General features: G+C 34.8%; 1 protein-coding gene across 1 annotated transcript in view; it reads right to left on the reverse strand.

Moving 5' to 3' along the window:
• Window positions 1–243: 243 nt before the first annotated feature.
• LOC143228817 (locomotion-related protein Hikaru genki-like) overlaps window positions 244–27219 on the reverse strand; it is a 65465-nt gene continuing 38489 nt past the window's right edge. The window contains exons 3-9 of the mRNA XM_076460187.1: window positions 22101–22358; window positions 19580–19739; window positions 16423–16571; window positions 9094–9270; window positions 6254–6430; window positions 3100–3270; window positions 244–1095 (exon numbers count right to left, since the gene is read on the reverse strand). Coding sequence (XP_076316302.1) covers window positions 899–1095; window positions 3100–3270; window positions 6254–6430; window positions 9094–9270; window positions 16423–16571; window positions 19580–19739; window positions 22101–22358 — 1289 coding nt within the window. The 3' untranslated portion in view covers window positions 244–898. The remainder of the gene's footprint in view (window positions 1096–3099; window positions 3271–6253; window positions 6431–9093; window positions 9271–16422; window positions 16572–19579; window positions 19740–22100; window positions 22359–27219) is intronic.

Consider the following 27219-nt stretch of genomic DNA (forward strand, 5'->3'; position numbering starts at 1 on the left):
AGGCAAAACTGACGTTTTGTTAATAATCGAAACGTTTTTGACTGAAGGCTATATATTATTTTATGTATCTTTATTTTGTTAATCTCCGAAATTATTTTGAGTGAAGTCTGAATGTTGTTTTACAAAATTGTATTTTGTTAATAATCGAAACGTTTATTAAGTGAAGCCTACATATTTTATTTTGTTAATAATCTTAACGTTTTTAAGTGAAGCCTACATATTTTATTTTGTTAATAATCGAAACGTTTTTTTTTAAAGTGAAGCCTACATATTTTATTTTGTTAATAATCGAAACGTTTTTAAGTGAAGCCTACATATTTTATTTGGTTAATAATCGAAACGGTTTTTAAGTGAAGCCTACATATTTGTGTCTTGTTAATAATCGAAACGTTTTTAAGTGAAGCCTACATATTTGTGTCTTGTTAATAATCGAAACGTTTTTTAAGTGAAGCCTACATATTTGTGTCTTGTTAATAATCAAATAATTCCGACATGGTTTTTATTTCCTTTTATAAACTGAGCTAATTTTGTATAATTCCAGTTTCATGAAAAAATAAGAAAATAGGTCGTCAGCCGTACCAAGGAAAGAATGCATGTTACCAAGTTATAGGTTTTATTAGATTTCTCTTTCAAAGCTCCATTTCTCAACTTTTTTTAATACAATGGAGCGGCTTCTTTGACTTGATCTATAAAACCATCAAATAATTGTTCGATCAGGAATAACTTTCGTGTTTTTTTTTTCGAAAATGTAACATACATTTGAATCTCGAATCATATCTAACGTTTATCACAAATTTATATGATCAATAACAAGCCTTTTCCACAACCCAACGAACCAACCAAGTTATTAGTAGTTTTTACTCATGTCATCTTCGGGAAGGCGGGAAAAATCCTTCACTCATCTATTGTAAGGGCGACAATGTGGCAATGGATTAGACCAATGGCCGGAGGGCATGCAGTGGAGCTCTTTGGATCCAAGAGTTCGGAACCCCTTGTTACACGACACGACAACAATTTCGCCAATGTCATAATGGAACTTTGTAGGGATTACGTATCCATTTGCTGGTTCACCTGGGAACTCACAAGCAGGTTTACCTGCAAGGACATAAAGAAAAGATGTCTGCCATCTTGGTGAAAGAAAACAAAAGCATTCCAATAAATTATAAAAGATTCAGACCAAGATAAACTTTGTCGTCTACGAACCGTTAATCCGATTTTAAGTAGCTAATCCTATTTCCTAACGCGTATTCTGGTTAGTTTATCAAAACAAATACGAAAAATATACATTCCACCCCCAAAAAACCAAAACAAAACCGAAATCACAAAGCACAAGTTTAAAGTCTATTTATTGTAAACCCTGTGAACAGACTCTGTGGTAAACTGGAACAACAAAATCACGCAATATCTACGTTTAATTAATTAAAAAACAGATATTGATATAGTTAATTAACTATATTCTGTAACAGGTTTTCATGTCTTAGTGATTCTGGAGCCCCAAGCAGATTTCAGTAAATGGGGCCGGCTCCATAATGGTAAATCAATAAGAACAACTCAGAAGTAGATTAAAATGTTTCATTTGTTTGTTTACTATTAAGCACAAAGCTACACAATGTGCTATCTGCACTGACCATCACGGGTATCGAAACCCGATTTCTAAAGGTGTGAGCCCGCAGACATACCGCTGTCCCACTGGGGGGAGTAATTAAAAGGCATAGTTGTTGTTGTTTAGTATTAAGCACAAAGCTACACAAAGGGTTTTCTGTGCTCTATCCACCACGGGTATCGAAACCCGGTTTATAGCAGTATAAGTCTGAAGACATACTACTGTGCCACAAGGAGTTAAAAGGTATAGTAAAGGAGGACCTTCCACGTATGAAGCCTCTAGCAATTGCCCAGTTTGCCCAATAGCTAAGACCGCCTATACATGTAAATGTAATTTAATTAGATTTCTTACACGTGTGATACGTTTGTATGTGAATCAGAGAGATAACTTATTCATATAAGTTAAGAGTTTCACGTGTTAGTGTAATATATTCAATCAATCAATCAATGGATCAAAAAAGGTAACTGTCTGACGTCTATTTGTAACCTGATCAGTCTATGAATGAATCAGATAACGTAACTGTTTGGTATATATTCAGTCTACGAACAGATCGGACAAGGTAACTGTCTGACGTCTATTTGTAACCTGATCAGTCTATGAATGAATCAGATAACGTAACTGTTTGGTATATATTCAGTCTACGAACAGATCGGACAAGGTAACGGTCTGACGTCTATTTGTAACCTGATCAGTCTATGAATGAATCAGATAACGTAACTGTTTGGTATATATTCAGTCTACGAACAGATCGGACAAGGTAACTGTCTGACGTCTATTTGTAACCTGATCAGTCTATGAATGAATCAGATAACGTAACTGTTTGGTATATATTTAGTCTACGAACAGATCGGACAAGGTAACTGTCTGACGTCTATTTGTGACCTGATTAGCCTATGAATGAATCAGATAACGTAACTGTTTGGTATATATTCAGTCTACGAACAGATCGGACAAGGTAACTGTCTGACGTCTATTTGTAACCTGATCAGTCTATGAATGAATCAGATAACGTAACTGTCTGACATGTTCAAAGCAGGCAGAGGGAAGTGTTGCTACAAAGCTATATTTTAATGTGTGGCTTAATTTACTGTATAAGCTATACACGAGAGCAGTTGAACTCATATATTTAACAACTTCCCCCATATCGTCTTTGCATTTAAAAAATAGACCCTTATTCGCCATCCAAAACTAAAACAGTTGATGCGACATCAGGTGTCATGTATTAGAAAGTGTATTGGATGCACACAAATTATTTAACGACTTAAAAAAAAGAAGGTGAAGAAAAATTATTTTTCGAATTTGGAAACAATCAGCTACTATACTGTTCGATCTCGATGGAGAACGTAATTTTGAGGAAAGCAAGTTCTTATTGGTTCATTTACCACATCTATTTTAGGACTACAGCTTTTTAACACTAGAGTCTAGCGAACGATCACGACTCTCCCAACAACCTAACCCCCTGGTAATCGATACACTGAGTAAGTAACTAAACTTACATATCGGTGGTTGTTGAGACCATTCTCCGACGTCATTACAAACCGCCATTGATTCGCCAACAAGGACAAATCCAGCATGACATGTATAGGTTACTGTGTCGCCCGTCAGGTAGCGTCCTGTGTCTAGAACTCGACCATTAGGAGGGGGTAGTGGAGGTGTACAAGTAATAGCTGAAACGATGGGAAAACACATTTAATTTACACAAACAGTTTTTGTTTTATTTTTTTTATTTCGTCTAAGCTATACGAGGGCTATCTGCGCTAGCCGTCCCTAATTTAGCAGTGTAAGACTAGAGGGAAGGCAGCTAGTCATCGCCATCCACCGCCAACTCTTGGGCTACTCTTTTACCATCGAACAGTGGGATTGACCGTCACATTAGAACGCCCCCACGGCTGAAAAAAAGGGCGAGCATGTTTGGTGTAACGGGGACTCGAACCAGCGACCTTCAAATTACGAGTCGAGTGCCTTAACTCCACCTGACCGTGCTGGGCCTTACACAAAGAAAAACAGAGAGGTAGGTTTACTTTCAATAATACTGTTTGAATCTGTTTAAGGCTTAAACAAAAAAGTATCTCGTGCGGTTAAAGCTGTGTTGTTTATTGTTTACCAAAGCAAATAATTACGTTAATAGCACAGTAGCAGTTGTATCGTTTCGTGTTTTTGATTTTATATTTGTGAAACGTTTTATAATCACGATAAAAAATAATTATATTAATTATTTGTATAAGTGATTTTTTATTTTATTCAACAGTACGTGTCTATAAAAAGTAATTTTATCCAATTTAACATTTATGATCTTACATAGTTTTATTGTATTCGTTATATCTCATTTGAGCTGTTTTAATTTTAAGTTTCTAAAATTTAAAATTAAAATGTTAGTCGTTCAGCCTAAATTATACGAAGTGTTTCATACAGTCGTGTCTTTGTCTGTTTATTCTTAAGCGTAAATCTGCACATTATGCTATTTTTGCTGTACCTATTACAGGTATCGAAAACCGATTATTATAAACCTGCTGAGTGTCTGTTGAGCCACTGGTGGGGGCTTTTTAAAGGTTTCGATACCCTGTGTTTACCTTGTTGAAGATACTTGTCCTTAGTTCTTTTTGTATTTTCTTTTTTGTGACAGAGAATTTATTTCTATTGAATTCTTAAAATATAATTACAAGCGGTCAGTTTATTTGAAAATATATTAATAAAAGTAGAAACTTGTTAGATAATATTTAGTTATTTGCGTTTACAATGACTTTTTTAACCAGGGCCCGGCATGGCCAAGCGTGTTAAGGCTTGCTACTCGTAATCTGAGGGTCACGGGTTCGCATCGTCGTCGCGCCAAACATGCTCACCCTTTCAGCCGTGGGGGCGTTATAATGTGACGGTCAATCCCACTATTCGTTGGTAAAAGAGTAGCCCAAGAGTTGGCGGTGGGTGGTGATGACTAGCTGCATTCTCTCTACTCTTACATTGCTAAATTAGGGACGGCTAGCACAGATAGCCCTCGAGTAGCTTTGTGCGAAATTCAAAAACAAACAAACTTTTTAACCAAGAGAGAAAATCATATTTAGAGATGGCGTACGGCTTGAAGAAATTGAGATTGAGAAATTAGTTCTCGTTGGTCACTCGCTGTTGTTTGTGGAAATTATGATAGGACATCCTATAATGATCCGCATAAATGGCTAATATTCTTTGTTATGAACGCGTTTTAAAATTTCTGTATCTCCTCTTCGATTATGTTGTCGCATGTGTGCTGCTATAAATTTATGAGCACTCATATGAAGGTTTCGTGGATAGTGCCAACACCCAACTTGTAAGCTGCATGTATCTTATCGTAGCGATTGTTTTATTTTGTGGTTTATTAACTTAAATTCATTAATACACTTAGTTGTAATGCATAAGTATTATTTGGAAATTAATATTTACTATAAAAATTCATTTTTACACTTACAAATATTATTTTGCATTTTGAGCTTCATTCATAGATTTAACGTCAATTTAAACCTCGCGTGATGCTATTAGGTTTACGACCGAAAACATGGAAAACAGCGAGGTTATCCAACTAATAATTCCAAGTGTTTTAATAATTACAGGATTCCAGTTTTTATGCTAATTTATAACATTATTTACGTGTTATCAGTTTACTATATAGCACTAGCTTCATTAACTAATATTTTACCTTTTAATTCCAATTCACAGGTTATGTCGTGAAACCCACAAAACACCATTAAGCTTCACTTTCATTTAATCGTAAAAAAACATAACTTTCAGACTTTATTTGCAAACATACGTTAATAATGATTGAAATAATAATTAATACATACTTGTTACTTTATAAATCTAATAAATATTTGTTGTTACTTTATTACCGTTTATACTGTGGGTTAAAAAAGGTTACTGCTACCGTGTTTCCTTGTTTATGAGGTCGCTGTTGTCGTATTTTAGGATTTTCTATTTGATAATTTCTTTAAAATGTTAGAAAAACAGAAATAAAGTGGGTCTGGACTGGCTTTCGACGCTCCTGTTATGGTCTGAAATAACTAAGAACAGAAACTTAATGATTTTATATAATTCTTTTATATTAGTTTTATTATATTCTAAATAGAGTACTGGTCCCCTGACGGACGTTATGTAAATTAATGATTAGTGACAGATTATTCCAAGACATGAAAAGTTGCTTCCCTTATATGTAATTTTTAAAACAAAACAACAACAAAAAAAGCCTTGAAACTACAAAGCACAAAATGTGAAACTGCAAACTTACATGTATCTCGTCATAGACCCAACAAAACTGTATGTCAAATTTGTTGAAGATCCATCAACAGGAAGCAAAGTAGTGGTAAATAAAAAACTGAAAAATGAAAAATTACACATCCAACTACAGGGGGCAAATTAGCAGTCAAACAAATAAAAAACGCGAAAACCTCCATAAAAACCCCAAAAGGGCAAAATGCAAAATCGAAGATTTTAATGTATCTCAGCATTGACATATTGAACCTCCGTATCACATTCGGCGAAGATCCATCTACACCTTGTGAGGTTAGTTGCATGGACATACAACAGACAATAGACTGTACTCTTATAAATATCTATTCTAGATTTATGCAGCGAAAACTGGATTCGAATATTTATCGTCAGTTTGTATAGTTTGTACACACTTACCCTCACACATGGGCGGATAGTCCGACCAGGATTCGTTCTTCAAACAGTGTAAGGACGCCGCCCCGACGAGTCTGTAGCTTGTTGGACAGGAGAAATTGACACGATCACCGTAAGTCCGGTTGTGAGTGCTCAGCTTAAGATGCGGGGAGTCCGGGGTCAAGAGTGGACACTGGATCACTAGAATCGACAGAAAGAAAGTCAAGGACTACGTAAGGTTAAAATTTAAATAAACGGACAAGTATAATTGTAAAACAATGACAGCAACCTAATTCAAAATATTGAATATCCAGGCATCTGATAAAACTCCAGAAAGAGAAGACCTAATGTACTCTTAAAGTTGGAAAAAAATCTCATTTTCCTAAAAGAAAACACAAAAGTATTTTAAATTTGTGGTTAGAGTTCTCTCTATCACGACACCATCCAAACACGACTCTACCGTTGGATTGTCATTTGCTATTATCTATTGCCGGTGTCGTCTAGACATCGTTAGATAGCTTCGATCAAAGCAGATGGCAGTAATAGATTATGAGGAAACGATTGTTTGTTTCTCTAATGTTAATCACAAAGTTAGATAATAGACTGTGCTGTGTCACCACGGGTACCTGAACCCTGTTTTTTAGCGTTATAAGCATACATATTTGCAACTGAGTCACCTGAATATTAGTTCGTTCTAAAGTGTCTAAATAAAACAAAAACAAATTGCATCTCTTTTATTATTCGATAGATTTTATAAAAACGCATATTTTATAAAACTAGCAAGAGTAATGAATTTATAATTTTGTTTTCAACTATAAAAATTATTTACCACACAAAGTAGTTCGTCATTAACTACGTAAGTTTGTTTTATGGTGCAAGGTTTCGATTTCGTAACCTGAAACTTCTATGAGCAATAGATGTCATTGTCCACAGTACAATTTAAACAAAAGTCACTACATCATCTTACGTTGAGATTGTTTAACCGAATGCAAAATTTAAGTATTTCTAGTGTTGTATGTCAGCAAACATTCCGTTGTATCACCAGGGGGGAGGGCTTTTAAAATTAATAAGATTTAGTGTAAATATGAATAAATACCAAAAATTTCAGTTAGAACAATAAAAGGAAGTTATGATCATAAAACGTGAAGGCCTGGCATGAACAGGTGGGTTAAGGCGTTCGAATCATAATCCCAGGGTTGCGGGTTCCCCCGTCGCACCAAACATGCTCGCCCTTTCAGCCGTGGTGACATTATAATGTGACGGTCAATCCTACTATTCGTCGGTAAAAGAGTTGGCGGTGGGTGGAGATGACTACCCTTTACTATTACACTGCTAAATTAAGGACGGCTAGCGCAGATAATCATCACCATCCACCGCCAACTATTGGACTACTCTTTTACTGACGAATAGTGCGATTGACCGTCACATTATAATGTACCCACGGCTGAAAGGGCAAACATATTTGTTGTGACGGGGATTTGAACCCGCAACCCTCAAATTTCGAGTCGAGTGCCTTAACCACCTGGTCATGCTGGGCTTTGTCTCTTTGGAATGAGGTAACTTCTAGTCACACAGATCACCAAGTTATCAGGACCAACAGTTTGTAATTAAATTATATCAGCGCAATTTAATCAATACTCGACCGTCTAGAGGATAGGCTGGATAGAAATATATTAATAATGGATGAGCAGATAAACATAAATTAAACTTTGCCCTAGATCAGTAATCTTACAACAGTTGAAGATAGAGAAAAACTACGTTCCTTACCTCTCGACCTAATGATGACAATTGGCCGAAATAATGGACAAGTGTGAATTGTAAATAAGTTACCTAATTATATGTTAATAATTCTCTACTTGTCTCCCCATTTTTTACCAGCTTTATCCACTCAATCATTTTAACGAAGTGAAACAAATTAGTAGCTATTATATGTTTAAAATTTTTATGTAATCGATAAATCATTTATACGATGTAATTCGAAATTACTTTTGTATACAGCGGTGTGCTGCAGCTGGAAGCTGTATGTATGCTTAATAAGTTGTGTTTACGTAGTTTTACCGATTTTAAGTTGCTACTACAACAATACTTGAAGCCAGAAAGAAATTAGTGTTAGTGTTCGGCAAGCTTGGTATACGGTTTTCTTTCTTTAGTGTTACTTCCACTTATAGTATTGGTTAGAATGTTTGATATATTTATTTTTATTACATATTGTTCATTATTATAAATTATTTCGCAATGTTAGCTTAAACTTTCTCAGAATAATCTAGAATTTTTCTCAGTTGACTGAACCTGAAGACATACCATTTGGTTTACCACCAAAAATATCGTTAACAACGAGGGTATCCGAGAGATAAAACAGTGCACTCTCATCTTTATGAGTAAAAACAGTACGCCTAATTATTATTTTACTTTAAGTTACAACTTTTACAGTAAAAGCTGTAACTTGTAATAAAATAATATATTTATAATCAGTAAGTAAACTTAGAACAAAAACAGTACGCCTAATTATTATTTTACTTTAAGTTACAACTTTTACAGTAAAAGCTGTAACTTGTAATAAAATAATATATTTATAATCAGTAAGTAAACTTAGAACAAAATTATTGGTATATTTAATAATCTATACTTATTACCGGATTAATTTGTATTTTTGTTCTGATTAGAGTTAATATTAGTCTTACCACAAGAGTTGTGGTTTGTTGGTTTTTCGTAGATCTGGTAAATATTTTGCATAAACAAAATAGCCAACATTTATAAAATAAATTTAATTAGTTATCGTTTACTTTAAATATTAACGATTAGTCAACAAACTATCTAAAAAGTTATATTTGTTTAAGCCTTTTTTCATTTCCTTTTTAACTTACATTGGCAGAGAGGTGGAGCGTCAGACCACTTGCCGGAGGCTGTGCACGTGATATCCTTGGAACCAACCAGCTTGAAACCTTCCATGCAAGCGAAATGAGCCTTGCTGTGCATTTTATTACCTTCCACAGCCATTACACGGTTATGGTCTATAGAATTTATCGGTGGACACTCCACGTCTATTGTAAAATGTTAAATAATAACGTAATTGTATCTTGAGCCACCAAACATTAAAAGTACAAACAATATGTTTGACTGAAAATTCACATCTTCAACCACGCTTATGTTAGTTTTAAAATACGCCAATTAATTCACTAATAAGGTATTAGAAGAAGAAAAACGTAAATTAAGATATATAATAATGTTTAAAAAAAGCAAAACAATTTTATTCACCAGATGTCACTAATAAACACTTGAAGTTAGAATGTATGAAAAAAATCACTGAAACACAATTCAGTGATGTCGAGAAACCCACTTGTTGAGAAATATATATGCAAAAACGGCTCGTTCTATGTAAAAGTGTTTTCTCGGCCCAAACGAGCCGTTTTTGCATATAAATTTCTCAACAAGTGGGTTTCTCGTCATCACTGAGTTGAGAAGACGTGGCATGGCCAAGCGCGTAAGGCGTGCGACTCGTAATCCGAGGGTCGCGGGTTCGCGCCCGCGTCGCGCTAAACATGCTCGCCCTCCCAGCCGTGGGGGCGTATAATGTGACGGTCAATCCCACTATTCGTTGGTGAAAGAGTAGCCCAAGACTTGGCGGTGGGTGGTGATGACTAGCTGCCTTTCCTCTAGTCTTACGCTGCAAAATTAGGGACGGCTAGCACAGATAGTCCTCGAGTAGCTTTGTGCGAAATTCCAAAACAAACAAACATGAGTTGAGAAAATATTTTACATAGAAGAGCGAACAACGTTTCGACCTTCTTCGGTCATCGTCAGGTTCACAAAGAAAGAGGTAACTGACCGGAAGCTGACCACATGTTTGAAAGGAGTTGTGTAACTGAGTGTCGGAATGTAGAGGGCGGTATTAGATGTTTGAATATATAATTTTATTTGTTTTATTATATTAATATAGGTATAAAGGCGTTCCTTTATATTGGTTTATTTTGGGTTTAAGTTTTGTATAAGTAAGGCTTCTTTAATTTTGCGTTTGTTTATGTTTGTTTCTTTATTTAGTATTTGAGTGTTTTCTATGGTTATGTTGTGTTTATTTGACTTGCAGTGTTCGAAAACGTGTGAAGGTGACTTTTTTATGTTCTTTGAATCTGGTTTCCATTTTTCTACTTGTTTCTCCAATATAGAAGTCGTGGCAGTTATCGCATTGTATTTTATAAATAATGTTGGTGTGGTGTTTGTCAGTGTAGTTTTTACATAGTATAGACCTCAGTTTTGTGCCTGATTTTTGAATGAATTTGGTATTAATTGGAATGTCATATTTTGTTATTAGTTTTTTACCAAATGTTGGTTATTTGTTTGCTGATGTCAGGAATATATGGTATACAGCAGTATATGGTTTCGTGATTTTTTGATTCGGGAGATATATTTACTTTAGTTGGTTGATTTTGCTTTATGTCTAGGTGTGTGCGTATAATGTTTTCCACGGTTTGTGGAGGAAACTTATTGATGTTGATGAAGTATTGTTTTATATTGTCTAATTCATCGTTAATTTTATCTGGTGAGCATAGTTTTATGGCTGTGTTTATTTGGTTTCTTAGTATGTTGAGTTTTTGTTTTGTTTCATGTGCTGAGTCCCAAGGAATGTATAGTCCAGTATGGGTGATTTTTCGGTGGATTTCTGTTTTGAATTGTGTGTCAGTTCTTGTAATTTTGAGGTTAAGAAATGATATTTGATTGCTTTCTTCCTGTTCACATGTGAAGTTAATGTTGGGATGTATAGAGTTAATGTGATTGAAAAAATTAAGTATGTGTTCTGTAGATTTGAATCCCGCAACCGTGTAATCTACATATCTGTACCAGTATAGTGGTGGATGTAATGCTGTGTTAATTGTTTGTGTTTCAACTTGTGTCATAAAAATATTGGCTAGAACTGGTGATACTGGGTTGCCCATGCTTAGGCCATTTGTTTGTATATAGTTTTGGTTGTTGAACATGAAGTTTGTCTTTATCGTGGTGAATTCTATGAGGGTTGCTAATTGGTTGCTGGGAATGTCTATAGTTGGGTTAGGGTCTCGGATATAGAGTTCTAAGGCTATCTTGCAGGCTTCAGTGGTTGGAACTTCTGTAAAGAGAGATATAACATCGAAACTGGCCATTAAGGCTTTATGATTAAGTTGATTTAGATTAGACTTGAAATTAAAAGAGTCTTTGATGAATGAGCTGGCTGATGTTACATATTTGGAGAATGCCCATGCTATGTATTTACCAAGATTGTAATTAAACGATTCATATGTGGACATTATTGGTCGTAATGGACAATCTGGTTTATGAGGTTTGGGGATGCCGTATATTTGCGGTGTCCGTGAGTCGGTTTTTCGTAGGTAGGAATAAAGTGTTTGTGAAATTGTGTTGGCTTTTTTCATTTGTAGTAGCAATTTGTTCAGTTGCGCCTCGTGTGTCTTTGTTGGATTTGTGTGTATTGGTTTAAATTTGTTCGTGTCTGATAGGATGTTATTCATTTTTTGGATGCATTCATTCGTGTTCATTATGACTATAGCGTTACCTTTATCTGCTTTTAGAATTTTTATGTTTTGTCTTGTTTTAGGTTTTAATGGAATTAATGTCTCTTATTGTAAGGTTGCTTTTTAGTTTTCTGTTTTAAGTGATTATGTTGATGGTTTTGTGAGAAAATTCTTTGAAAAAATCGTTTAAGATGTTGTTTTTAGGTGTTTCTGGAAAATATAAATTTGTAATTTTACCTGGGAAGTTTGGCTGTTGGATGTCAATAAAATTATCTAAGTTGTCTTCTTTCTGTTGGTTGTTTTTTGGTTGTTTCCTTGTTTTTGTTCTCTGTAGAAAGTATCACAAGTCTCCTGGCTAGGTCTTCTAAATATGTTTTGATTTCTATGGTTGGAATGTACCTAGGTGCTATTGCGAAGTTGAGTCCTTTGTTAAGTAGATGTATCTCGTCTGTGTTTAATTGACGGTCGGATCTGTTAATTATGAGGTTAGTCAACGGTTTGTCGTTTTGGTGTCTTTTTTGTTGTTTGCATCTTAGTTTTTCTAGTTTTTTGTTGTGGCAGATCTTTTTGTCTCTGTCGTTCTTAGTATTGATTTGGTATATGTTTCGTTGTGTAAGTCCGTAAATCTCTGGTTTAATGCAGCATGCCAGTTGATGGTCTAGGTTCATTTTTTGTTTTTGTAAGTCATGTAGTTCTTTGTATTTTGTGTTCAACATGGCTTTAAGTAGTTTTTTTCTGTAAATATTGGATAATGTTTGTGTATGTATTAAAATTTTTTGAAAGTTTTACCTTTACAAAATTCGGGGTTAGTTGTTCCTTTCTACATTGTTGAATAAAATAGATGTCATTTCTTCTATTAATAATTCGTTGGTTTAAATTTCTTAGTTTCTTAACGATCGTGTGAGCGTGTACTGTTAATAGTGGTGTACTGTATTCTAGTTCAGACATAATGGTAACAGGTAAGTACAAATACACTGAGAAAAACACAAAAACTTACACTGCAAGTCAAATAAACACAACATAACCATAGAAAACACTCAGATACTAAATAAAGAAACAAACATAAACAAACGCAAAATTAAAGAAGCCTTACTTATACAACAACTTAAACCCAAAATAAAACAATATAAAGGAACGCCTTTATACCTATATTGATACAATAAAATAAATAAAATTATATATTCAAACATCTAATACCGCCCTCTACATTCCGACACTCAGTTACACAACCCCTTTCAAACATGTGGTCAGCTTCCGGTCAGTTACCTCTTTCTTTGTGAACCTGACGATGACCGAAGAAGGTCGAAACGTTGTTTGCTCTTCTGTGTAAAATATTTTCTCAACCCAAACGAGCCGTTTTTGCATATAAATGAAAGACACTTCGTCTGTTACTTAAGACCAAACACTTAATTAATTATCAGTAACCATTTTGCATATCAATATTAATTAAAATAATAATATATAATGACGTTTCGATTCACAAGCACGTGACTACATGCCTAGAATAATACAGGCAAAATTGGATTCAAGAATAACCAATTATTCATTGAATATATTGTAGTATATATAACAATAAATATGAGGCTGGAGTAATATTATTATACATTATTCTATATTCTTTAAAATTCCTGTGGAGCGAGATTAAAAATGTGATATATTAAAATAAAATAGGCTTAACACTTATAACCTGTTAAGTACATAACTTATCATAATTTGTAAAAGACGTAATATAAACACCATAACAAATATTGGCTTATATGAATAGGTTTTTGATCAAAAATATTTTGACGTATTTCTATGGCATGAAAATATTATTTAATCAAAAATTTGTACGGTTTATTGAAAGGTGAAGTCTTACAATCTAAGTTTTTGATTACTTTAGCTAAATATTGTATTATGACTGTTAGAAAAATATGTATAGGTAAAAACGTTCATTTATATCTGTTGTCCTTTTATAAGGCACAGTTAAGAAAGAAAATAAGTTTTGATTATTCGAGATATGGAATTCATAATAATATCGATACTTTCTTTCATTGGCATTCTAAACTTGTTTGCCCTTGTTCATAACTCTGTACTATTGTATGCCCTTTGACATAAACTATAATAAATAATTTTATAAAGTGCATTTCATTTCCATAATAGTGTTTATTTGATTTTTGTGTTTGTCTTCTTTGTAATGTATGTGATTATGAGGCCCCCTATGGAAGATTATTTAAGTTAAGAAAAAAGGTTTTGAGTGAAACGTGCCATCGCTAAGGGATATAACAAGTATTTACGCATGGCATGAATACCAAAACTACACACCCTTACAATAGTTGAAAATCCCTAAAGGATTAGGTAAACAATATAATGTTTAAATATGAAATGGGCCTAATATTAACTAAAGTATTATAATAACTGAAATAATAAGTGCGCTTCTTAAACCATGCAGTAATAAAAAAGCAAACAAGCGGGAATAACAAACCAGGGATCTCTAGCAGACATTCCACACCTGATAAAGGATGCGAACAGATTAAAAATATTGAAATTCTTGTTAACCCACAAGCACTTATAACGAGGTTATACGACATTTTAGAAGATAGAAAATGAAGATTAAAAGCTATTTTTAAGCTCACTTCTGTCTGAGTGTTGAAAATGTCAAGTGACTTAACAAATATAAATAATAAATAAAAGTTTGTAAACATTTCTTATGGGCTTTCGACGTTATTAACTAGATAAACATAAATGTAATACACATATGATTGTTTGTTATCTACTCATTGTACGTATCAAACCTCGAATTTTAATGTTATAAGCTCCCAAATTTACCGCTGAGCCATCTAGGGATAGTAAATAAAAAGCCAGCTTGTTCTCTTATAAAATATTATCAGACGGGTCCCGCCCGATAACAAACGCAAAGAATATTATAAAATATTAGATTAAAAAAGTTCAATTATTCAATCAATGTTTTTGAGTGCCACACAAATTAAATTTTTCTTTTCTATCCAAGGTGTTAGGGAAAAGTTATGAAGGTTCCCCTCTATAAATAAAAAAATAAATAAATCAGTAAAACTTATTTGATCCTAGTCCCATGGTTATAGTTACGAAACATTCCCGTGAATTTCTAACTTCAAATTTTAGGAAAAACCTAAGAAACGGAGAATATAAAGTCGGCTGCAATAACAACGCAAATATTCGTCTGTTTAGCTGTATAAACAAATTGCTGGCGTTCGGCAGTTACATAAAGCACACTTCTTTATTTGCTTCGCTTTTCCTAGGAATACTAATGGACCGTGGATTCGTCGAAACTAGTCTGTTGCAGCGAGACTAGTGAATAAAAAAATATATTAGGCCTATATGCCATCATTTCTTCACTGAAATTCACTTATATATTGCAAGGAAAATAAATCAACAATAACAAACTCAGATATTTTCTTCTTGAGCAGAATGTGGCGAAAATGGTAGTCTGAATATTGATTTGAAATTGTGTTTGTGAAAATAATGATCATCTGTGTCTTACACCGACCGAATCTCCACGGTTTGGAATAATCCCTGAAAATCTCAATCTCCAATAAATGTGAGCTCTTCGCTATGAAACATTTGTTAGAGAAGAAATCGATGTTTCAGGCTTAGGAATGGTTACTACTCTCTCTTCTCCTTCCTATTAGTAATAAAACTATGAGTGGCAGTTAGCTTGTGTGCATTCGAATTACGAAGTTGAATCCATGCTTAGAAAGGTGTATGCAAAGTAGTATATTATTTATCACGGAAAAGAAAAATGTTTAGGCTGTATCGTCAACAGCATTTTGCGTTAAGATATATTTTTACCAGATCAATTAAGAATTATAAACAATCAAAATGCGAAGCAGTAAGTGAGCTGCAAAAACATTCAATATTCTACCAAAACAAAAATAATTTTCGAATACTATTATGCTATGTTATTCTTCAGTAAGTTTAAAATAATTAATCGTTCATCTAGCTCTACAGATGTAGATTATGATTCTAGAGCAATTGTAAAAATATGTCGAACGTATCAAATCACCTTAAGGTGTTCTAAAATATATTTAGAACTAGTAAGTAGCCAATCAAATCACCTTAAGGTGTTCTAAAATATATTTAGAACTAGTAAGTAGCCAATCAAATCACCTTAAGGTGTTCTAAAATATATTTAGAACTAGTAAGTAGCCAATCAAATCACCTTAAGGTGTTCTAAAATATATTTAGAACTAGTAAGTAGCCGAGAATTGGATACCTATATACTTTTATAAAACTGTTACGAAAGATTTCTTTTATTCATCAAGTCAGTTTTGAAGATATTTTGAAATATATTTAAGATAACAAAAGCACTGATAACCCCTTTTACTATATATTAAAAAATGTTACTTATTCTAGTCATTTTATAGCTTAACACAATAAGTGCTGTATAAAAACCCGAATTGTAGGGTTATAATTCTTCAAATTTAATTTCTTATGCATCAGTTTATCTTAAGACCTTTCAAAGTCTAAGTCGTCAATGCGTTAGGTGCAGTGTACTTTAAATACAATGTTCTCATATAATATTGACCATTACTAAGAAAACACGTTTGCTATGTATGGCTGTGTCCACTTGCAATATATTTCTTGTCAGCACAACGATGTTACACATCATACTTTAAAAAAGCGAATAAAATATACCAACGCAACCCACGAGACTGGTGGTCACACATAGCTTACCTTTGACAATAACATAAATCTTGTTACTTTCACCTCTAGGTGTGGTGCAGCTATAGAAACCAGAGTCTTCCTCTTTGGCATAATAAATGGACAATCGGTATTTCCAACTCCTTTCGTCAGTCGACAATGACCACCCGCAAGGATACTGCCTAAAAATTGAGAATAAAAGTCTTGATTTCGTCCAATATTTCTTAAAGGAATAATTTATAGAAATACTCTTTCATTCACGTGTCAATAGATAACTCGAAACTACGTTTATTACGTAGGCTCTTAAGAATTCTAGTCACCAGATATGTCTCTTAAACATTCACAAATGATAAATAAAGGGTAAGCTTATGGGTGCTCGTGGTAAACAAATTATGCTCTGGAAGGTTAGAGATTTTGACAAGGAGAAAGAATGAGTAATCCTGGACAGTTTTTAGTTAGCCCTAACATCCTGTTTCCCTTTAGGGGTTTCGACCAATCAGATACATCACATTCACAACGTTCTCATTATATGCTACATCGATTTTTCTTCTTTCTTGTCGGCTTAACAAAGCACATCTCGGTTGTCATGGTTTTGGTTTTGTTGCTCAAAGAGAGAACTGATGGGTTGTACATCTGATAACTACGGTGCTGTTTCGGTTTGATTTAATTTCAAGAAAAGGTCTTTATAGGATTAAAATGAATCTCAGCCCAAAACAAGATCACAGCAGAGATCGTGGCTGGATTTGAAAATTCAGGTCAGTTAGACCATAGATTACCGAACTAAAACAAACTAAGAGAAGTAACGGAAATCATTATTACTGTACAACATGTAGAATGGATTCTCAGGCAGGCGCCAATATTTTTGGCCTAACCAGTAAAACAGTTTATTTCTTACTCTTATAAAACAAATTTCACACGACTATGTTCAAATATGAATTCCATCCCGAATAATTGGTAAACACATTTTGTAAGTTTAACTCTTTGATTCGGCCGGGTATAACCAGGTGGTTAAGGCGTTCGACTCGTAATCCGACGGTCGCGGGTTCGAATCCCGGTCGCACCAAATATGTTCGCCCTTTCAGCCGTAGGGGCGTTATAATGTTACGGTCAATCCCACTATTCGTTTGTAAAAGAGTAACCCACTGCTAAATTAGGGACGGCTAGTGCAAATAGCCCTCGTGTAGTTTTGCGCCAAATTCAAAGCAGTAACAAACAAACAAATTGTTAATCAAAGGTTAATGAGTGACACTATGCTACTGTCGATTGTACTTCAATATTTATAGATTTGTTTGTTCGTTAACTAGTTTCATTATTTTTTAATACCTGTTTCTCTAAATTATTAATTACGCCAGTTACGCATAGCTTGTTTGTTTGTTTTGAATTTCGCGCAAAGCTACTTAAGGGCTATCTGCACTAGCCGTCCATAATTTAGCAGTGTAAGACTAGAGGGAAGGCAGCTAGTCATCACCACCCACCGCCAACTCTTGGACTACTCTTTTACCAACGAATAGTGGAACAGTGGGATTGACCGTCACGTTATAACGCTCCCACGGATGAAAGGGCGAGCATGTTTGATTACGCATAGCCAATATTTTAATGTGTACTTACTGATTTCCAGCAGGTTATAGGATACAACTAAAATACGTCGAATATTGAAAACATGAATATGTTTTTCATACCCCCCATAAAATATGGAAAACAATTACATTAAATTATTGTTACAACACTAAAACCAAGGGTTCGATTCCCCTTGGTTGACTCAGCAGATAGCCCGATGTGGCTTTGCTATAAGAAAAACACACATACATACACACACTTAAAAAAAACACTTAAAACTGAATGCTATGAATGAAATAATGACACGAGCGACATCTTCAGTAAATTATTGATACACGTAAAATACCGCAACTGTAATTAGGTTTCTGATCCACAGAATGTTTTTTTTTTAATTCTGATAATTCTCTGAACAATTTAGTACACACAAAATTCAAATAAATTCTTGGTGCATGTAAAACACTAAAACTGTAAGTTCCTGATATATTTGTAGGATATAATAAGTCCGAGAAGCTTATGATACATGTACAGGGTGACCCGTAAGTCCCTACCCATCCTTATGTTATATTCAATTACGCATGTATTATAAATTGGTTTCTTTTTTTTGAGAAATATGGCCGATGTAAGCCATGAAGAACATGACGTCACATAATATTATGCAGCGAGAATGAGGGACAGCACACAGATACACTGGATACATAAGATATATGGATGGGTATGGACTTACGGGCCACCCTGTAGAATAATAAAAAAAAAAACCTATAACGTTCGTGGTACACATAGAATCATCAGTTTGGTTTGAATTTCGCGCAAAGCTACACGAGGGCTATCTGCACTAGCCGTCCCTAATTTAGCAGTGTAAGACAGTGGGAAGGCAGCTAGTTATCACCACCCACCACCAACTCTTGGGGTACTATTTTACCAACGAATAGTGAGATTGACCGTCACATTATAACGCCCTCACGGCTGATAAGGCGAGCATGTTTGGTGCGACGGGGATTCGAACCCGCGACCCTCGGATCACGAATCGAGCGCCTTAACCACCTGACCATGTCAGGGCATGTTGAGAGATGCGCAGTGTGTGTTTGGAAACACATTTATCAAATTTATTTTAAAAAAAAAGTACTAATATAATTTCTGGAAGCCATACTTTACAATTATACATTAAGAGAAAGCGAAACGCTTTTATATAAGAGAAAGCGAAACGCTTTTATATTATATAACGTTCAACACACACACAATGAAGATAAGTAACGCATTACCTCACACTCTAACATGCTTTTTTCTTTAGTTAAAGCGAAACGCTTCTTTATTACAATGTTTACAACAGACACGATGACACTGTTTAGCACCAGAACACGTTTTCTCAGTTGCTAGGAAACAAAGCCCCTATTCGTTGTAATATTTTAATGTGCCAATGTTTTCTTAGTACTGTTACACAGCACCAACGTTATGATATCCCCATTAAAATTAATCGAATTTTTGAACAACTTATAAAGACTGAATTATATTGGCATTTGAATTATAGAATATTTATTTTTAAAACAAAATTACAGCTGTACAGTTGTATTTCTAAACAATATACCTTCGGGTTAAATTCAAACACGAATTACATAAAAACCAACCTAGGACCCACCTTTGGCCGGCTGACCATGCCCATTCAGGGTTTCCATGTTCTCTCTGAAACAAACAATCCAAGTGGACGATGCTGTTTGGTAGGATGACCACTTCTCCGGCCTCGGTGACGTCAGCGTCCCCGGACATCACGTTATAGATGATTGTAGGTGGCGCTTGTGCTGGTCACAAAGGTGCAATAAATATTCTTATTATAACAGTCAGTAATTAGTTAATTAGTACATTTATCCACTTCTGGGTTTAATAATGTACTTTACCCTGCAGAATTTTAAAATTGCCTATATCTTTTTACTCTTTTAGAATCGTTACTCTCATTTCAGTGTAATTTTATTACACTTGTATAAATATATAAAAATTACATTTGTTTTGTCACGTGTGTAAGTGTAATTTTAGGTTTTATGAAATAATTGTGGTCACTGTTAAGAAAACCGGACTTATCGAACTACCCTGTTAACGTGTTTTTGTTTCTGTATTGTGTTTAATTTGATCTGATCCAGAGCACAGTAATCCATCATAAATCCATCATATTGATATTACTCCAATAAAGCTCTCACTCCCTTGCCCACTGAAAAATTCTGACTGACATTATCGGTTCTAACATTCGAGATCACATTACTCAACAAAAATCATTTTCGCGATGACGTGTTTACTGGCGATTGTTTCGTCACTCTTGCGTCTTCTTCGTTTGTACTTCGAATTTTTTATCATTTTTGGGCCAACCACTATAGCATCACAGGCACTGGCAGAGCTGTATTCTATGTCACAATATACGACACGAAATTTTCCAAGTAATCTGTGCGTACAAATATTAACAGCACAAACGTTCATCATGTAGTCTTCTGAGACGGATATATGGGGTTGTAAGGTTACAAATGTCATCACCTTTGTAAGAACTAGCGTGTACATTTAGCATTGCTTTTGACTTTACAATTTTACAGCAAAAAGGGTTATAGAGAACCCACGAGGCTGTCAAAAAAGGCCCGGCATAGCCACGTGGGTTAAGGCGTTCGATTCGTAATTTTAGGATCGCGGATTCGAATTCCCGTCGCACTAAATATGCTCGCCCTTTCAGCCGTGGGGACGTTATAATGTTACGGTCAATCCCACTAATCGTTAGTAAAAGAGTAGCCCAAGAGTTGACGGTGGGTGGTGATGACTAGCTGCCTTTTCTTTAGTCTTACACTGCTAAATTAGGGATGGCTAGCGCAGATAGCCCTCGTGTAGCTTTGCGCGAAATTAAAAAAAAACAAACTGTCAAAAACAAAACAAAACTAACTACTTTTCCAATGGAGACCCGCGAGGAATTTTTTTTTCCTGGTGTCTCGTTTGGCCAGTCTGCTATTGTGTACATTAGAAAATTGGCAGAAGCCACATAATGGGTTATTGTGTAATAGTTATATATATATAGTCATAACAAAACGCTTTCTATAACGTAACAAATTATATCTCACGCAATCCGTTTCGTATTGCATTCCGAATTACTTTTTTAACAAAGTAAATGCATAAAAATAATATACAAATCTTTACAATGTTTTTTTCTTCCAATCTTTGTTTACTCTGCTGATGGATAACGTATTCGGTAAAGTTTGTTCGTGAATCCTTCTGGAAATGCAATAAGTTAAATTCATAACCACTGGGGTGAAAGTCTCGTGTTTTAGACCCTGCAATAAGTTAAATTCATAACCACTGGGGTGAAAGTCTCGTGTTTTAGACCCTGCAATAAGTTAAATTCATAACCACTGGGGTGAAAGTCTCGTGTTTTAGACCCTGCAATAAGTTAAATTCATAACCACTGGGGTGAAAGTCTCGTGTTTTAGACCCTGCAATAAGTTAAATTCATAACCACTGGGGTGAAAGTCTCGTGTTTTAGACCCTGCAATAAGTTAAATTCATAACCACTGGGGTGAAAGTCTCGTGTTTTAGACCCTGCAATAAGTTAAATTCATAACCACTGGGGTGAAAGTCTCGTGTTGTAGACCCTAATGATACAGAGACAAGTTGTTGTTTTTTCTATTGGGGTATAAATAGAAACATTTAATTCACAGAAGTTGTTGCATTTTTCAGCCAAAACAAAAGTAATCTTTATGATAAATCATGTGATTCACGATATGTTGGCTGAGGGTGCAGAAATATATACGAATTTAACTCATTTTTCATATTTTCACTCAGGTTTCTGGTTACGTCGGTTTCAGAAATTTAATATAATAGCATGCAGTAGCGTACCTGTGTGTGTTTTTTTCCTTATAGCAAAGCCACATCCGATTATCTGCTGAGCTCACCGAGGGGAATCGATCCCCTGATTTTATCTTTATAAGTCCATCGACTTTCCGCTGTACTACCGGGGGTCTTAATGGTGTACCACTTACAAGGTTAATCATGAAACTAATAACCAACAAACAAACATTTACAATGAGATGATCTTATAGCTTATCACAAATTAGAGAAATACCAAACTGTTTTTTTCCTCGATTCAGATGATAGCTGTGTATTATTTAATTGGTATGAAAAAAAAACAACCCTACCTGAGAAATTTCGCTGCAGAGTTGTGGCCACACAGTGAGGAAAAGTGGAACTCCATTTGCCATTCGAACACTTCAGATGTTGCTGGCCTACAAACTTGTACATGCCTACTTCAGAACATCTGAAGTCCAGCTTACTTCCATGAGGAAGAGCCATCTCTTTGTCAGCGGTCAACCTTTTCCCCTCGTAACTGACAATGACTTCAGCGTCAGTCATTTGCAAAGAGCACTGACGTAACATGGGTTGGAAACGATCTCCATCTGGATAAATATAAAACAACAATCACTATTATTTAAAAAAAACAAAACATTTTGCATTCAGAATTTATGACACTGAAATATGATAAAATAATATTTGAAAAACAAGTCATTTATTACGTAGAGACGATTAATTAAGAGCAATATAACAGCGCCCCCAGTAGCTCAGTTGTAAAACCTCACAGTTTACAAAGCTAAAGTTCACGCTTCCGATTTGTTTGTTTGTTTTGAATTTCGAGCAAAGCTACTCGAGGGTTATCTGTGCTAGCCGTCCCTAATTTAACAGTGTAAGACTAGAGGGAAGGCAGCTAGTCATCACCACCCACCGCCAACTCTTGGGCTACTCTTTTACCAACGAATAGTGGGATTGACTGCTCCATTATAACGCCCCCACGGCTGAAAGGGCGAGCATGTTTGGCGCGACGGGGATGCGAACCCGCGACCCTCAGATTACGAGTCGCACGCCTTAACACGCTTGGCCATGCCGGGCCACACAGTTTACAAAGCTAAAGTTCACGTTCCGATTTGTTCGTTTGTTTTGAATTTCGCGCAAAGCTACTCAACAAAACAAGTGATAACTGAGCAATAAACGACAGAATCAGAGTTTTTTGGATATACGATTTTTTTTCTTATTTTCAACTTATCTATGCAAGATTACAAAGATTATGGAATTATATTTTACTTCATGTTATGCATATATATTTTAATAATTTAGTACACATTTAACTGGAAATAATATTACCACAGTTCATCTTTAATATATCTACTGATGACTCAATAGAATGCGTGTTTTTAATTATAATTGCACGTGGTAGTCCTATTCTGATCTAACACACATTGATCGCACATTGTAACAGTTTTTATTTTTGCTAACTGGGCTCCATAATCAATTGCCCCCCGCTAGTACAGCAGTATGTCTCCGGATTTACAACCCTAAAATCAGGGGTTCGATTCCCCTCAGTGGGCTGAGCAGATAACCCTTTGTGGCTTTGCTATACGAAAAACACACACACACCATAATCAATTAATAACTCCAACTCTACCCTTCAAACCCAAAAGTTTATATTTTAGTTCATTTTAAAAGTGTTATGAAGTGAAGAATCGAACCATGAACCTTTGATTAATTCATATTATTCTACTATTATCAACCCCAAGTTCTTGATATCATAATTTTATGTAGTAATAAACACATTTCTCGTATGCTTTCTCTTTAAAAAATAATAGTTTTTTTCGTTAGTATATTTCCAGTTCCAGATAGCCTAGTTGCTTTGCGCCATATAACGCCAAACCCACCCAACAACCCACTATCCTTGAGTGATTATATTGAACGATATATCAATATTTCTATTGATATAAAAAAAATGTGCATATCTCAGAATATTTCAAAAATATCATTGAGTTTAAATATTATTACCAGATTTATTGTTATTAGTTATTTATTTTAGTAGCTTTGGTTTCTCTTTTTTAATAATTCTTAGACCCAGCGCTCTCTGGTGGCTATTAGCATAACTTTAGTTTAGCATTCTGTGGTGGCTGTTATTATTATACTTCTTTAAGTCAGCATCTCCTGGTATCTACTATTCGTAAACTTCTTTAGGTCAGCATCCCCTGGTGGCTACTATCCATATACTTCTTCAGGTCAGTATGCCCTGGTGGCTATCGTTCATATACTTTATTAAGAATACAGTTTCAAGTGATTAATATTACCAGATTTCTTCGTGTTAGTATTTTCTAACACAAAACATTGCCAGGTTTCTTTTATTCAGTTAATATATTCTTTTATCTATTAGTCACTACTCATTGGAGTTTTTAAGACTAATATACTGTGGTAGCTCTTAATATTATTGGTAGAGTTCTAAAGTCATTGTCCTTTCATGGACAGTGTTATTAAACTTTATTAGGGTAATATCTCTTAGCAACTGTGGGCCCGGCATGGCCAAGCGTGTTAAAGCGTGCGAATCGTAATCTGAGGGTCGCGAGTTCGCATCCCGGTCGCGCCAAACATGCTTGCCCTTTCAGCCGTGAGGGCGTTATAATGGAACGGTCAATCTCATTATTCGTTGGTAAAAGAGTAGCCCAAGAGTTGGCGGTGGGTGGTGATGACTAGCTGCCTTCCCTCTAGTCTTACACTGCTAAATTAGGGACGGCTAGCACAGATAGCCCTCGAGTACCTTTGTGCGAAATCCCAAACCCTTGGCAACTAGTTTTGCAGAGACATATTTAGGCCTACATCCTCCTGATGATTGATATTATAGAACTATTTATGCCTACATCCCCCTGGTGGTTGATTTTGAAAGACCTTTTTAGGTAAACATTCCCTGGTGGGTAATATTGATAGAAATATTTATGTAGTATTTTCTGGTGTGTTATAAAGTTAAAATTATTAGTACTACTACAATCAGTTCTTTTTAAGCCAGAATTCTCTGATGGCTATTACTGTTTTTAGACTTTTTTTGGTGGCTCGAATTCTGTGGTTAAAAGTTAAAACCTTGACAAAGTTACAGACTGATCATTTCTCGAATGACTCGAAAGAATTTTATAAATGTTTTTTGGTAATTTTTAGATAGCAACTTTAGTTGTGTATGGTTCTGAAAACAGTCTCTGCTAAGCCTACAATAAATGCATCTAAACTTTAGTGTTATACACACTGAAAACAAATAAACATGTTTTAAAATTGTTGGTTAAACCCGTGATTATTTGTAAGTTACGAGCGTTTTGAATTATAAGGACTAAATTATTGTTGAAATAAGTTGACAGAAAAACGAAGATTTGCAAATACATAAGAAACACCAGTTAAGAAACTTTGTAAGTACAACAAATACACCAATTACGAAACGCCTGCAAATACACCAGCGTACACAAATTAGAAAAGTTTTGCAAATAAACCAACATACAGCAGTTAAGAAACTGTGTAAGTACAACAAATACACCAGTTACGAAACGCCTGCAAATACACCAGCGTACACAAATTAGAAAAGTTTGCAAATACACCAGCTACGAAACGCCTGCAAATACACCAACATACAGCAGTTAAGAAACTGTGTAAGTACATCAAATACACCAGTTACGAAACGTCTGCAAATACACCAGCGTACACAAATTAGAAATGTTTTGCAAATAAACCAACATACAGCAGTTAAGAAACTGTGTAAGTACAACAAATACACCAGTTAAGAAACGCCTGCAAATACACCAGCGTACACAAATTAGAAAAGTTTGCAAATACACCAAATACACCAGCCACGAAACGCCTGCAAATACACCAACATACAGCAGTTAAGAAACTGTGTAAGTACATCAAATACACCAGCCACGAAACGCCTGCAAATACACCAACATACAGCAGTTAAGAAACTGTGTAAGTACATCAAATACACCAGTTACGAAACGCCTGCAAATACACCAACATACACCAGTTTCACAGATTATCTTAAAATTAAGTTTGAAACACAAAACGGTGATTATTTTTATACGAAATGGTCTATTATTATAATTTATTAACGGATAATGATAAATACAAGTTAATATATCGATGAAAATGTCTATTTAAAATGTTAATAACAAACGTTATGTTTGAGTGCACAAATAAATAGACTTAATCATACACACTTAGTAAGCAGAAACAAGGAAAGCATGTTTCAACATGAGAAAAACTTAACTTTCAAAACGTTTGTAAATACGGTGTTTAACTGTCACAAAACGCTTATGCATTTCTCGAATATACCCGAAAGTGACAAGAAACGTAAAACAAATTATGTAAACTGAGATGTTTTCCAGAATTTCCTAGAGAGTAAAACTGACAAACTGTTTTGCTTGAGCACTAAACACTTTAAATGCAACTTTTGGAAACGACGTATGTGAGCATGTTTCAAATAGTTTCCTGTCATGAAGCACGTTCTGGAACACTTTATGTGTGAACATACTAATACTAATCAAATGAGTGTTGTTGGTTGTTTGGAAAAATTGCAAATTTCTCTAGTTACATGAGTATGTTATGAAGACTTGCTGAGCAACAGGAGGGACACGAGCTTCAGTTCTCTTTCTGATAATATAGAAGTTGTGGTATTTATAAAGGATACACTAAATATCCAGTAACCAACTGGTTTTCACCTCAATATTCTATTGCGACGTTTACAAACGATATATTAAAACAAATATTAAATAAATCAAATGAGGAAAGTTAAGCTTTTCGTCGTGAATACAGAAGTTATGTAGTTTACGAGTGGTTTTACTAAACAAATTAACAAACGTGTTCTTCAAAATTAAAAGAATTTGTAAAACCGTTTTCTGTAACAATCTGTCTGGTGAATGCACGAAATCAAAGTTATGCCCGGAAGCGAAACTAAGTAAATACAGTGGAAGTGTTTTCTCAGCGGATGGCTCAAACTGTAGACAAGAATTGTTCGTTAATTGTAATTTAAATGGTTATTGCACGATTGCAAATATTACTAGTGCTTTCTTCCGTTATGACTTAAGATTATTGAATTAGATAACTATAGACAATTGTTTAACAAAAGTATGTGTGTCTGTTAGCTTATAATCAAAGAATCGCTGGACTGATTGTCACCAAATTAGGAATGTACGTGAGAGTCCTCGAAAAGTGAAACTGGAAGGTCAGTGTTTGGGTAGGATCCCCCTTATGTCACTCCTCTGGACCTCGATGTCATCCCGTGAGTTGAAGACCTAAATCAGCTAGTTATGCTAATAATGTATGATAGTATTAAAATTAACAAGTGATTTAATTGACTGACATCAAAAATTCTTTTTTTTCTTCTTGTAAAATCTCGAGACGAAAGAAATTCCATGATTTATTGCAAACGAAATTTTCTAAATTGTAGATTATTTTATTTCCGGTTTCCTAACC

The sequence above is a fragment of the Tachypleus tridentatus genome, chromosome 10 (genome assembly GCF_004210375.1).
Source record: "Tachypleus tridentatus isolate NWPU-2018 chromosome 10, ASM421037v1, whole genome shotgun sequence".
Taxonomy (NCBI): domain Eukaryota; kingdom Metazoa; phylum Arthropoda; class Merostomata; order Xiphosura; family Limulidae; genus Tachypleus; species Tachypleus tridentatus.